Consider the following 15,167-nt stretch of genomic DNA (forward strand, 5'->3'; position numbering starts at 1 on the left):
ACATGGCAGACCCTACAGGACCCTCATCTATCTGCAGGGTTGATGTTGTTTGCAAGAAGTTAAACTGTCAGATATTTTCCTCAAGAGCCTAACGTCCAGCTCTTAACCCTTTTCTATCCATCAATATTAAGAATCTTGCAAATTTTCCAGTCTCATAGGTAAAAATTATGTCAATGCAGCTTTAATTGTGCATTTCTCTAATGAGAGAAGTTGAGCAACTTTTCATATGCTTCAAAGCTGTATTTCCTTTATGTGAAGTATTCATTCATATTTTTATCTCATTTTTTGCATTGTACATTCCACGTGGCACTCACATTCTTGGATTATTCTATAAGAGTTCTTGATGTATTGGGGAAATTAGTCCTTTATGGTATGAATTGAAGAATTTTTTCGTCCCAGATGGTTGTTTATGTTTTGATTTTGCTTTTGGCCATACAGAAAATAACATTTGTGGGGTGGCCAGTTAGCTCAGTTGGTTAGAGGGCAGTACTAATAGCACCAAGGTTGTTGGTTTGATCCCTGCATGGGACACTGTGAGCTGCGCCCTCCTTTAAAAAAAAAAAAATGTAATCATGTTCATTAACTTTAAAAATACTTTCCTGATTTTGTAGCGTACTTAGAAGGGCTATTTCTACATCAGGATTATTTAAAAATTTTCATAAGGTTTCTTCTAGTAGGTGTTTTAAAAAAATATTTAGATTATTGATCCATCCAGAATTTATTTTAACATAATGTATGAGGTATGAAGCTATTTATTTTTCTTGGAGATGACTGTTTGTGTTTGTTCCAAATACCTATTTTGAATAATCTGTTTTTCCCTGTTGATTTCAAAGGACACCTTTTGTATACTAAATTGTATACTAACTTGTGATTTAGTTTTAATTTTGGACTGTTTATTCTGTTCATTATGTTTTTTCTTGGCCCAGTACCACACTGTTTTAATTATCTAAGTTTTCTGATGTCTTATAGGGATAGTCCTGCTTTATTACTATCTTCTTTCTCTCTCTTTTGCCTCTTCTCCTCCCTCCTTGTTTTTTTAATTAAAAAAAAAAATTTAAGTGCTAGTGGTCGTCTTGCTTCTACTTGTTTAATTTTTCTTTAGAAACTTTTAGATCAGTTTAATTTGTTTTAATTAACTTTTTGTTTTGGAATAATTTTAGATTTATAGAAAAGTTGCAAAGATAGTATAGAGTTCCAGATATACCCTTCACCTAGTTTTTCCCATTATTAACTTTTTTTTTTTTTAAAGATTTTATTGGGGAAGGGGGAACAGGACTTTATTGGGGAACAGTGTGTACTTACAGGCCTTTTTTTTCCAAGTCAAGTTGTTGTCCTTTCAGTCTTAATTGTGGAGGGCGCAGCCCAGCTCCAGGTCCAGTTGCCGTTGCTAGTTGCAGGGGGCGCAGCCCACCATCCCTTGCGGAAGTCCAACTGGCAACCTTGTGGTTGAGAGAATGCGCTCCAACCAACTGAGCCATCCGGGAGGCAGCTCAGCTCAAGGTGCAGTGTTCAATCTTAGTTGCAGGGGGGGAGCCCACCATCCCTTGCGGGACTTGAGGAGTTGAACTGGCAACCTTGTGGTTGAGAGCCCACTGGCCCATGTGGGAATCGAACTGGCAGCCTTCGGAGTTAGGAGCATGGAGCTCCAACCGCCTGAGCCACCGGGCCGGCCCCCATTATTTTTTTAGAATAGTGCGGTACATCTGTCGCAACTAAGAAACTGAGGGGGGTTATCACTTTTTGAGGAGTATACATTTCTAACTATTACATTGTTTTGTACACCTGAAACTAAAAAAACCCAAAACAACAAAACTAAAACCTAAGAAACTGATATTGGTACATTACTACTAACTGAATTCTACACTTAAAAAAACGTTTTTTTCACCCAATTTTTTTTATTAATTTTTTTTTTTTTGCATTTAGTTGCCATATCTCATGTCTCCTCTAATGTATAACAGATTCTCAGTCTTTTCTTAAAATGACCTTGACAATCTTGAGGAATACTGGCCAGTTACCTATTGAATCTGGGTTTGTCTGATGTTTTTCTCAAGATTAGATTGGGTTTATGGGTTTTGGGAAAGAATGCTGCAAAGGTTAAGTCCTATTCTCATCACTGACATCTGGGGGTACAAAAAATCCACATGACATTGCTGATGATGTTATCAGGTTGTTTTATTTTTATTATTGTCTTAAATTTATAGATTAGCTTTGGGAAAATAGACATTCTTTCATCAGTACATTTATTGTGTGCCTTCTATGTGTAGGCAGTGTTCTAGATACAGCAATGAACAAAACAGATAAAAAGTCTGTGCCCACGGGGCTTACATTATGGTGAGGAAAGATAAACACTAAATGAGATAGGTAAGTAAAATATATAGTATATTATATATAGTCTTATGGAGAAAGATAAAGAAGAGGATGCATAGCAAACCCTGGAGTGAACTGTACAGTTAAAGATGGTCAATGTGCTGAATTTTCTGTTATGTGCTTTAAAAAAAATCACAGTAAAAATAAATTTATATGCCCTATTTTTTGCCTTCCTACATTGGTCAGGACTTACATACAGCACAACTTTGAAATAGAAATGGTGACAGCAGACACTCTTTTCTTATTCTCCACTTCAGAAGGATTTTGTTGAGCATTTCACCATTAGTTATGTAAATAACTATAGTTTTTGTTTGTTTTGGTTTTTTGTTTGCTTCTGTTTATTAATTTTTTTGGGGTAACTATAACAGATTAAGGAAATTATATTCTATTCCTATCTTGTTAATAGTTTGTTCTTTTTTTAAAAAAAATCTGTAATGGAGATATAGTCATCCCTCTGTATTTGCGGGGGATTGGTTCCAGAACCTCCTGCAGATACCAGAATCTGAGGATGCTCAAGTCCCTTATATAAAAGGTGCAGAAAAATACATACAGTTGGCCCTCCACATTCAAGGATGGAAACTACTATTTTCAGTATGAGGTTAGTTGAATTTGTGGATGCAAAACATGTGGATACTGAGGGCATTATTTTATCCTTAAGTGTTTGTTACCATTCTCTAGTAAACCTGTGTCTAGAGTTTTCCAAAGATTATAATTATGCATTTATTTTCTTTAGTGATTAAAGGGCTATTTAACATTTTTTTTTATTGTTAGTTTTTGTAAGTTGTAGTTTTGGGGAATTCATCTGTTTCATCTAACTTTTAAAATTTATTGGCAAAAAGTTCTTCATTCTTAATCTGTTAAGTATTTGTAGAGTTTAAAATGACCTTGGCTATTTGGGTCATCTCTTTTTTCCTAAGTTTGTCTATCAATGGGTTTACCCATTTGGCTTTGTTGCTTCTTGTTAGTATTTGCAAATATTTTTATTTCCTTCTACTTTTTTGGGGGGTGTTTATTTAGCTATATTCTAAAATTTTAAGATAGAAACATGTTTAGCTCATTAATTTGTAGTCTTTTTTTTTTTTTTTTTTTGCATTTCCTCAAATCGCCTTTATTTTTCCAGACCTGGCATTCTCCATGGGTTCTTATAACGAAATGCTGGGCCCTCCTTCAGCACTTATGCTTCACTGGAGTGGCAAGTCTTCCCATTTTAAAAATTAATTAATCAGTTTGAATTAAATTTATTGGGATGATTTTGGTTAATACATTGTATAAGTTTCAAGTGTACAATTCTATAATACATCATTTGTATATTGCATTGTGTGCTCACCACCCAAAGTCTAGTCTTCTGTCACCATGTATTTGGCCCTCTTTACCCTCTCCATTCTCCTCCAATCCCCTTCCCCTCTGGTAACCACCATACTGTTGTCTGTCTATGAGTTTATTTGCTTTGTTTGTTGTTTTCTGTTTTATATCCCGTATATGAGTGAAATCATATGGTTCTTGTCCTTTTTCATCTGACTTGTTTCACTTAGAATGATACTTTCAAGTTCCATCCATGTTGTCACAAATGGCAGTATTTCATCCTTTCTCATGGTTGAGTAGTGTTGTATATGTACCACATCTTTATCCAGTCATTCACTGAAGGACACTTAGGTTATTTCCATGTCTTGGCTACCGTGAGTAATGCAATTTGCAGTCTTTCTAATATCTGCTTTTAAAACTGTATTTCTAGGGAGAAATTTAGCTTATCCTACAAGTTAGATTTAATTTTCATTTAATTAAGTTAAAACTCTTGTAATTTCCTTTCTAATTACTACTTTGACCCATTGTTAATTAAGAAGTTTATTTCTTAATTTCCAAATACACGGGGATTTTTATTAATTTCTAGTTTAATTTCATTTTTTATCAGAACACACACTCTTTGATTTCAGTCCTATGGGGTGTGTTAAGAGACTTGGTTTATGGCTAGGATGAAGTTGGTTTTTAAAGAAGGTCTATAGTGCCTTGAAATAGTCTGTAGTCTCTTCATAAGGTATATAAATGTCTAATCAGTATGTTTTACCTGAAACTGATTTGTTGTGTGTCAATTGTAATTGGAAAATAAATTAATTTAAAAAATTTTATAGTCTTGGAGTATAGTGTTTTACATATATACCAATAAGGTTGCAGTTGAGGTTTGGGTTATTAACATTTTCTGTATCCTTGCTGATTTGTTGAATACTTATTCTGTCATTTACTGAGGAAAGTGTGTTAATATTTCTCATTGTGATTTTGTAGTCTGTTTTTTTTTTTTTAACATTTATTTAAGTGTGTTTTTCCAGGACCCATCAGCTCCAAGTCAAGTAGTTGTTTCAATCTAGTTGTGGAGGGCGCAGCTCACAATGGCCCATGTGGGTATTGAACTGGCAACCCTGTTGTTAAGAGCACCAAGCTCTAACCAACTGAGCTAACTGGCCGCCCCGTGTAGTCTCAATTTTTGCCTTATATATTCTGATGATGTTACTAGGTGCATACACATTTAGAATTACTGTATCTTTCTTCCTTACGAATTGATTTTTTATCATTGTGAAATACCCCTCTTTTTCTCCCGTACTATTTTCCACCTCAGAGTATGTTTCAACCGATAGTATCATAACTATCTCAGCTTTCTATTAGTTTTTGTTTTCAAATGGCATACCTTCTTCCGTTTAGTTTTAATTTTTCCGTATTCTCATGTTTTAGTTTTCTCTTGTTAACAGCAGATAGTTGCCTTTTTAACCAGTTTAAAAGTTTTTGTCTTTAATTGAAGTAAATTTTAGTCCATTTACATTTCGGTGTGTGTGTGTGTGTGTGTGTGTGTGTGTGTGTGTGTGTGTGTTTGGATTTAAAATTTCCATTTTACTAAATGTTTTCTATTTATCCTGTTCTTTGGACCTTTTCATTCTTACCTTCGTTTGGATTACTTTTTTCTTTTTAATAGACTTTATTTTTTTAGAGCAGTTTTAGGTTCCCAGCAATATTGAGCAGAAGATACAGAGATTTTCCTTATATCCTTTGTCTGCACACATGGCACAGCCTCTCATTATCAGCATCCCTTACCAGATCGGAACTTTTGTTACTATTGATGAACTTGTAACAACACATCATTATCATCCAAAATCCATTATTTGCATTAGTGTTCTCTCTTGGTGTTGTAGATTGTGTGTTTGGACAAATTTTAATGACATTTATCCACTATTATAATATCATACAGAGTATTTTTACTGCCCTAAAAATCCTCTGTGCTCTGTCTATTCATTCCTCACTCCCCCCTTATCCCTGGCAATTACGGATCTTTTTACTGTTTTCCTAGTTTTGCGTCTTCCAGAATGTCATAGTTGTAATCCTATAGTATGATTGACTTTTCAGGTTGACTTCTTTCACTTAGTAACATGCTTTAAAATTTCCTCCATGTCTTTTTATGGCTTGACAGCTGATTTATTGTTAGCATTGATTTGTTGTTTGTCCGGATGCACCTCAGTTTATTTATCCATTCATCTGTGGAAGGACCTCTTAGTTGCTTCCAAGTTTTGGCGATCATGAATAAAGCTGGTATTTATAAACAGCTATGTGCAGATTTTTGTGTGGACATAAGTTTTCAGCTCCTATGTGTATATACTACGGTGTTTCCCCGAAAATAAGACCTAGCCGGACCATCTAATTCTAATAGGTATATAGTGGTATCCTTGTGGTTTTAATTTGCTATTCTTTAATGAATGATAAATTTGAACTCCTTTTCATGTGTTTATTTGCCATTTTATATTTTTTGGTGATGTATACGTTCAAATCTTTTACCCATTTAAAAAATTGAGTTTTTTATTGTTCATTTTTTTGTATAACAGCTTAATTCATATACCATACAACTGACCCATTTATATGATACAATTCAGTGGGTTTTAAAATATAGTCATGGCATGTATTTTATGGGTCAGATATCCATCATTGAGGGTATCTTAAATCTTGCCATATCTTCTGAGAAATGTGTTGTTGGGAGATTTCGTTGTGTGAACATCATAGAGTGTATTTACACAAGCACAGATAGTGTAGCCTATGGCTCCTAGGCTACAAGTCTGTACAGCCTGTTACTATACAGAACAACGCAAGATTAAATGAAGCACAAGAGAAGATGACACAATGAAGAGACCTGATAAACATAAAATGTATGAGGCTGACACTAGTATACTACATCCTACTATTTTATAGCAACTTTTTTTCTTATAAGTAGAAAGAGTTCACTGTAATGATAAAAAGTATAGTGTAGTAAACAATAAACCAGTAATAGTTGTTTATTCCCATTATCAAGTATTGCGTACTGTACCTAATCGTATGTGTTAACACTTTTTGTATGACTGGCAGCACAGTAGGTTTGTTTACACAGCATCACATGCAGTGCTTCGTGAAGGCTATGATGTCACTAGGAGATAGGAATTTTTCTGCTCCATTATAATCTTACGGGACCACTGTCATATATGTGGTCCGTTGTTGATTAAAATATCATTATGCGGCACATGACTATTCACAGTTGTGCAACCATCATCAAATGAAATTTTAGAACATTTTCATCACGCCAAAAAGACACACTATAACCATTAGCATTCACTTCTCATGCCTATTCTGGACATTTCATATAAATGGAATCATAATATGTGGTCTTTTGTGACTGGCTTGTTTGACTTCGCATACTCTTCCCCAGATTCTTTCACGTAGCATGTATCAGTTCTTCATTTGTGGTAGTTGCTAAATGATATTCCAGCGTATAGATACACCATATTTTGTTTATTTTACAGTTAGTGGATGTTTGGGTTATTTCCACTTTTTGGCTTGTGTTGCTCTCTAATGCCCCAATTTCTCCAAGAAACTTTGTCCTCAGATTTTCTGATTTTTCCCAGGCTTTCGGCCCTCGATTGTATGCTTGAACCACTATTCTTTTGCCCCAGACATCTGTGGGTTTTTTATCTACCTGACAGTGATTACAGGAGTAGCCTTACCCCTTTTCTGTCCTGAGTAAGTTGTGAGCTTGTTAAAAGAAGAGTAAGGCTGTTGTGTTAGTTCTTCAGTAGCTGCAGGTATTTTAGAACACAGTTCTTTGTAGATAAAATCTGCTCGGCTCCTTCTGATGCTTGGAACTGAAGGTGCTGTCTTCAGGACCTCCACTGAACCCAGGGTAGGTAGGCATGGGTCAAGGGAAAGAAAAAAATGCCCAAAGCTTTCCTACCATTTTTAAGTTGCCTTTTTTTGTAGCATTTGCTTGGTTGCTGTAAACCTTTCACTCTTTTCCACAGTCCTGACAAAATTGGTTTGGACAGTTCCTGCTTGATGTTTTGATGTTTCTGTAGTGAAATGTGCCCTTGGAGCTGCCTACTTCATCATTTTTGCTGACATAAATCTGGATACTTTTGCATTTCTAAAAAATCTTGAGTTTTGTTCTGAAAGTAGTTATGTTCCTTGGAAGCAGTTTGATCATTTAAAGTCCTGCTCTTATGATTTATTAGGTGGTTCCAGAGCAGTGCTCATTCTAGGGGTTATTATGCCCCACTGCTGAGGCAAGACCTTTCTGAGTATTCTTCCCACTGCCCTGTGAGTTACTAGTTTTTCCAGTCTGGCTAGGAGAACCGGCACTGTTCCTGGCCGTTTGTGCCTGCTGGATACTATTCCCACTAGTCCTTGGTACGGTTCTTTTCCCAACCTCATGCAATTTATTCATTCATATATGTTCTCTGCTTAATACTCAAGTGGTGCTCTCTGCGTCTCTCTTTCTGTGGGTCTTGTCTCTGTGAACAGCTTTCATTTCTTGTATTTTGTCCTGCCAATTTTAGCTGCCTTGGTCTCACCGGATCTCCCTAACTTTCGGAGTGTTCTGGGCTTGGCTTCAGATCCTTTCCCTGTGCCTTGGCCTGGAAGAACTCTCAGGACATTAAGCTGGGGAAACCAAGGGCTCTCTTCCTTTGTTTCTTGTCTCTTTGGGATTGCTGTCCTTAATTATCTGATGGTACCAGGGTCTTAAGAACCATTGTCTCAATTATTTTGTCTATTTTTTTTGGATTGGGAAGAGGGTTTCGTGCAGGAGGCTAAATTTGGACCCTCTTAATCCATTTTGACCAGAAGTGGAAGTCTCCTATATTTCCTTCTTAATCTTGATTGTATTATTTTATTGTTCCATTGTTCCTCTGTTCCTTTTCTTTCTTTGTGATTATATAAATATTTTTTAGCATTGATTTAAATCAGTTTAATAATGCAATTAATTAGTATTGCATTTAAATTTAATTGCATTAAGTTACCTTTTTTGGCTATATCTTCCCATATATACAAATATTAATATTTATGTAGTTGTTGATTTGGGGATTATAATTTTTATACCAATAAATTCAGTCTACTGTGTGTACCACAAAATGTAGAAACCTTGAAACCATATAGATGTCTTTTCTCTGTTCTTTCCCCAGTCTTTGTTATAGGTTTAATATGTGTTAAATTTACATACATTGAAAACTTTTCCAGCCAACATTTTAATTTTTGATGTAAGCAGTCATATGTATTTTAAGTGAAAGAAGGTGTTGTTTTATCCAGCCAGTATCCATTGAAAGTATCAACATGCTTATTATGCTTCCTTTTCTTCTTCATTTTGGAACTTTCTTCTTGGCTCATTTTTTTCTGTTGCCTGAGGAAAATTGTTTGGTGCTCCCTTTAATGGAAGTTTGTTTAAAGATATTTCGAGGCTTTATTTATCCAGTTGTTCTTTTGATGATAACTTGTCTTTGGGTGGTTTTAAGATTTTTATCTCTTTTCTTTTGGTTTTCTGTAGTTGTACTAATATACCTAAGTATAGATTTATTTTTGTTTACCCTGGGATTTATTTTGGTTCTTCTGTCTATGACTTGCCATCTTTCTTCTGTTTTGCAAGTTTTTAGGTATTATCATTTCAGATGTTGCTTTTGTGCCATTTCTCTTGTATTTCTCTGACTTGTGTGTTAGGCTTGCTTATATTGTTCATGTCTCCTGTCTTCTTTTTGTATTTTCATACTTTTGAATTTTGTGCTAACATTCTGGGTATTTTCTCCTGACCTATTTTGTTGTTGCCCTCTAATTCTGGTTTAATCTATGTCTAAACCATTGTTGATCCTACCCATTGATTCTTTTTTAAGTTTTTTGACCTCTGGAGTTTTATTTGGTTTATTCTTATAGTTTCCAATTCTTTGAAAAAATTTTCAATTTTGTGTTACATTTATTTGAACATACTGTAACAAGCATACTTACTTTGCTTAAGCATACTTAGGCATACTTGGATGCCTATGTCTGAAACTCCAAAATACATATCTGTTTTTATTTGCATTTTTCTGTTGGTTTTCATTCACGCTGTCCTGATTCTAATGTGTTTGATACTTTTTAATGTGTGCTGAAACTGATAATGAACTAATAGTAGAAATTATGTGTAGCCAAGATGACATTGTTTTCCTTCATAAAGGATGTATATTTACTTCTGTCTGGTGCCTGGGGGTGCTTGTAATTTAGGATTAAATGAGTCCGATTTCAGAGTTTAAGATGATCAAAGCCCAACTGCAGTCTCTTTGAGACTGTACGTATTTTTAGTTTATTGTTACTCCTTTTAGTTTATTTTTAGTTTATTGTTACTCCAAGTTATTGTTACAACTTGCCAGCCCTTCAGTGTTGTAGTTGAAAGGGGATGAGGAGTTTACTAGTTCCTCTTCTCCCCTGATTGTCTGTGAGCATAACATCCCTATACTTCTAGCCTTCTGTATTTGTTAAAAGTACCTTTCACCTTCTCAGCTGCTTTCTCTGAAGTAGGCAAATGTCCCCTGGGTGGCAGAAGTGGCCAAAAGCTGTACTCACCACCCTGGACTTTCTTCCTTTTCCAGTTTTGAATTAGTAATTCCTCACTATCACTTCAGCTTTTTGATATCTTCAGGCACATTTTGAAAATTAAAAGAAGCATTAACATTTCATATCAATTATTAACGTATTTTAAGTGAAATATTGAAATACTAAAATAGTGAATGTTAGAACTAGTAAAAATATCAATTTAAAAATATTGACAATAATATAAAAGTAAAAAAATTAATATTGACATTTAAGATTAAAGTATTAACTTTTTTCATTTTAGGTATTCCACTATAAAACATCTTATTTTAACAGTGGATTCCCCATAGTAGTGTTGATCTGAATTATTTATAAGAAGTGTCAGTCCTTGCCAGAATCTGAATTTTAAAATGTTTCCCTTTATTTGTGTTTCTGTGCATAATAACTACAGAAATGATTAAGGGTGCATTATCAGTAGTAGTTTGACTATTCAGAGAATTTGTCAAAATTTTTGGTGTGTATTTGCTTAGGTAGACATTTAAGGGATCTCTTTAGAAAGTTAATGATTTTACTGATCTTTGGAAAAGCTTAATTGAAAACTGGAAAATGACATTATTTTTTAATTTTAATTTTATTTTATTAGTTTCAGATGTACAAAACAATGTAATAGATATTTATCATTTATATCCCTCACAAAGTGATAACTCCCCTCCCCCAATCTCCTACCCCTCTGACATCGCACACAGCCATTACATTTCCACTGTTTCTATTCCTAATGCTGTACTCCACTTCTTGTGACTATATATATATAAAATAATAGTTGACATTCATTATTATTCAGCTTCAGCTTCAGCTGTGCAGCGCAGTGATCAGGCATCTACACCGTCCCTGAAGTGGTCAGTCTAATAAGACAGGTGTCCATTGGATACCCTACAAAATCTTTACAACATTATTGATTATATACCCCAAACTGAGTTTCATATCCCTGTGGCAATCTTGTGGTTACCGGTTGTGCTTTCTAATCCTCTCACCACCTCCCTCATCCCCACCCACCCCCCATCTATTAACCCTCAGTTTTTTCCTCTGTATCTCTGAGACTGTTTCTGATTAGTTTGTTTATTTATTCTTTTCTTTAGGTTTCACATATAAGTGAGGTCGTATGGTATTTGTCTGTCTGACTTATTTCATTTAGCATAGTGTTCTCTAGGTCCATCCATATTGTTGCAAATAGTAAGATTTGATTCTTCTTTTTGGCTGCATAATACTCCATTGTGTAAGTGTACCACAGTTTCTTAATTCAGTAGGAAAAATGACATTATTTTTATTTATTTATTTTTAGGTTGGGCTCATGTGGTTTGTGCCCTATATATTCCAGAGGTACAATTTGCCAATGTTTCTACAATGGAACCAATTGTTTTACAGTCTGTTCCACATGATCGTTACAATAAGGTACAGTGGATATTATCTTATTGATGTTTGAATATAATGTTTTTGTTTTAAAACTGGGAAGTATAGAGGAATTGTTTTGTATTTTGTTTTATTATAGGCTTACATTAAAAAATTTAAATCAGGGGTGGCTGGTTAGCTCAGTTGGTTAGAGCGTGGTGCTAATAACACCAAGGTTGCTGGTTTAATCCATGCGTGGGCCACTGTGAGCTGCGCCCTCCTTAAAAAAAAAAAAAAAAGAATTATAGGCCCCAATCAAATTCCAGAGTTTTTGAAAAAGTTATAATTACTGTGGTAAACTACAATTACGAAAATAATGTTATTAAGGCCACAGGAGTACAAAACAAAACTATATTAATTTTTTTTAAGTACTAGTTTTATTTATTGGTGAACATGACCAACTCTGAGCACCTGGCCTGGTCCAACTCCAGTGAAGGCTGTCACACCTACACATGCGCTCAGATATGCTAATTTTTAATGCTAACCTAGATATTTAATATTCTAACATTTACATGACATTTTAATTCTTATAGATTTGTCATTTAAGAATTACTGACCTTTTTTTGTTCTTTAAAACATTAAGTTTCCATTAAATTTGAATCAATTATTATTTTGCGTAATATTGTGTTATCACATGATATCATGTTATCATATATCATATGATAAGTATGTTATCATACATCCTTTCTTAAAAAAAAATCCTGTTACAGAATATTATTTGTTCCTCCTCATATTATTTTCTCCCCCCAAGATAGGATTTTTGTTGTTAGCTTTTTATAAACCTTAATGTTTGCTTTTTTTTCCATATATTTTTTTCTTGATTTTGTACATATGTATTTTTATTTCATTCTCTTTTCGCATATTAGATGATTTTCTGTTACCTAATGTGCCATTCAATATAGTGTTATCTTTTACTTGAGGTACCTTGTTGATTTATTCCATCTGTGTGAGAGTGTCACTGCAGCCAATTTTAAGATTTCAAATATTTTTGTATTAAACGTTTATAATGCAGATCAATATTTATTTTTAAAATTTGGAAATACAGAAAAATAAAAATGCAAGACAAAAATCATCCTAAATACTCTCGTTCAGATCTTTCTAGATTTTTTTGTGTGTGCAGTTTTACATATACTATATACTTGTAAAAGATTTGGATATATTGCTTATATTTTTTTGTCTGTGTTTTGTAAATTATTAAGTTGTAAGTTATAAACATCTTTTTGTGTCAGTAAATTTTACTTTTGCCATTATTTTTAGTGGCTACTTAGCATGTAATACAGAGTATTGTTAGATTTGATGAACTGTATTATCATTGAAGCACCTCATTTGATGTCTGTTGTGTGAAATTGACCTTTAGAGTGCAGTTTCTAATTTATACTGCACTAGTAATAAGTGAGATTGCTCATAACCGTATATCTGTTACACTCCTATATCTTCTTATTCACATTATCACTGTATCAACATTAAAACAATCTTTGCTATTTTTAGTAAAAATATTAGAGCTTTTGAATGGTTTTCTGTGAGTACTGGTAAGGTTAAATATTTTAAAGATTTTTTTAAAAAAGGTTATTCGTGTTTGTTAATTGAACTTGAATTGCTCTTGGTTCACTTTAAAGTTGCAATGTTTTTATTTTTTCTTACAAAGTTTTTTTATATTAGAGATACTATTCTTTTTTTTTCTTATATACTTGCTGTGTGTGCCTTTGATTATAATTTAACATTTTCTTTTTTGGCTTTCATTGTGTCTTCCTGGTTTTATTTTTGTTGGTACTATTCTAACAGGTCAGTTTTTCTAGTTCATAAGTTTAAATTTTTTACATAATTTACACAACTACTCTTTATTGTTTCTGCTTTTGATGCCATATAAAGAAAATCTTTCCCTACACTAATGTATAAATACTTCCTTAGTACTTTCAACGTTCATTTTAAAAATACTTGTTTTTCCTTTTAATTTTGAAATAATTTGAAACTTGAAACTTAAATGAAGGTTACATTAATAGTACAAAAAGCTGTTCGTCTCCTAAACCATTTGAGAGTAATTTATCAATATGATACTGGCACCCCTGACTTCTTTACCGTAGTATATATTTCCTATAACGAAGGATTTCTCCTACATGACCAGAATGCAGCCATCAGAATCAAGTAATTAACATTTATGCATTATTACCGTCTACTCCACAGACCTCATCATTATTTCCCTAATTTCTCCAATTTTCCCAGTAATGTCTTTCATAGCCAAAGGATCACAGGATGCATTTTGTTTCTTGAGTCTCTTTTAATCTGATATAGTAATTCATTTTTTTCCCTCGACTTTTATAGTTTTGATACTTCTGAAGATTACAGGCCTGATGTTTTTGTAGAATGTCCCTCTGTTTGGATTTTTCTAATGTTTCCTCATGATTAAATTCAGATTATGTGTTTTTAGTAGGAATATCACAGAAGTGATGCTGAGTTCTCATTGCATCCTATCAGGTGGTACATGATTTCAGGTTTCCCATTACTGGTGATGTTACCTTGATCGCTTGGTGAAGGTTGTGCCTGCAAGGTTTCTCCACTGGGAGGTTAATCTTCTTTTTTTCCCTTTATAATCAATAAACATTTTATGAGGGAAGTACTTTGTAAATATCTTGTTTCTTGTGCCTTTTACCTGCTAATTACAGCATCCATTATTGTTTCTTGGCTTAATTTATTACTGTGATTGATGGCAAGTGGTGATTTTCTAACCCCATCATTTCTTTTACATTCATCAGTTGGCATTCCACTTTAAAAAAAAACTTTCTTCACTCTCCATTTATTTATATTAGTATGAACTAATATGGACTGTGTGTTACTATTTTATTTTAAGAGGTTATTCCTCATTATTGTCATTTATTTTGATGCTCATAATTATTTCAGGTTTGGCTGATGGGACCCCTTCAAGGTGACTTTTGTGTCTTTTGACATGTTTTTACATTCTGTGAGCACTTTCTTACCTCTGACACAATAGTATGTTCCAGGCTCATCTGGTATCATTCCTGCTCTAGCCCTGGAATCACCATTTCTCAATGAAGCCTTGATTCCTTTTAGGTGAGAATGGTACTTAGAAACCAAAGTGGGCACTGGGTGTGCTCATTGTTACTTAGATATTGCTGCTCCCAGACCCTCCTAGTGGGAATACCTAGGAAATAGATTTGTGTATATAGATACACAGCTATACACGCATTCACATCTACATATTTTTAATATTTATGTCTATATATTAAAGAGTAGGAGGTCACAATGATACTTCTGATTCAATATATGGATATATATATATACATACACACATATCTATATGTATTTCTATTGATGAATCTGTATACGTATATAGAGAACCATAAACTTTTAGTAACTTCTCCAAATCTAACTACACAGGATTCATTCTAATTTTTTAATATTCTGATCATAGTAAATAGGGTATATGTAAATTCTGAAATTACAGGAACAATTGGAAAATGGATTATTGAATTCTGGAAGGCAACAATCCTTAATGGATGGTAGTAAAG

General features: G+C 33.8%; 1 protein-coding gene across 18 annotated transcripts in view; it reads left to right on the top strand.

Annotated features, from left to right (window-relative positions):
• Positions 1-15,167, top strand: part of MLLT10 (MLLT10 histone lysine methyltransferase DOT1L cofactor) — a 191,690-nt gene that overhangs the window by 58,196 nt on the left and 118,327 nt on the right. For 16 of the 18 annotated variants that reach the window (XM_033100635.1, XM_033100632.1, XM_033100631.1 and 13 more), the window contains one exon: positions 11,537-11,646. The exons of the other annotated variants lie outside the window; for them this stretch is intronic. In XM_033100635.1, coding sequence (XP_032956526.1) covers positions 11,537-11,646 — 110 coding nt within the window. The remainder of the gene's footprint in view (positions 1-11,536; positions 11,647-15,167) is intronic. 18 annotated transcript variants of the gene reach the window in all.

Source organism: Rhinolophus ferrumequinum (genome assembly GCF_004115265.2).
Source record: "Rhinolophus ferrumequinum isolate MPI-CBG mRhiFer1 chromosome 5 unlocalized genomic scaffold, mRhiFer1_v1.p scaffold_110_arrow_ctg1, whole genome shotgun sequence".
Lineage (NCBI taxonomy): Eukaryota > Metazoa > Chordata > Mammalia > Chiroptera > Rhinolophidae > Rhinolophus > Rhinolophus ferrumequinum.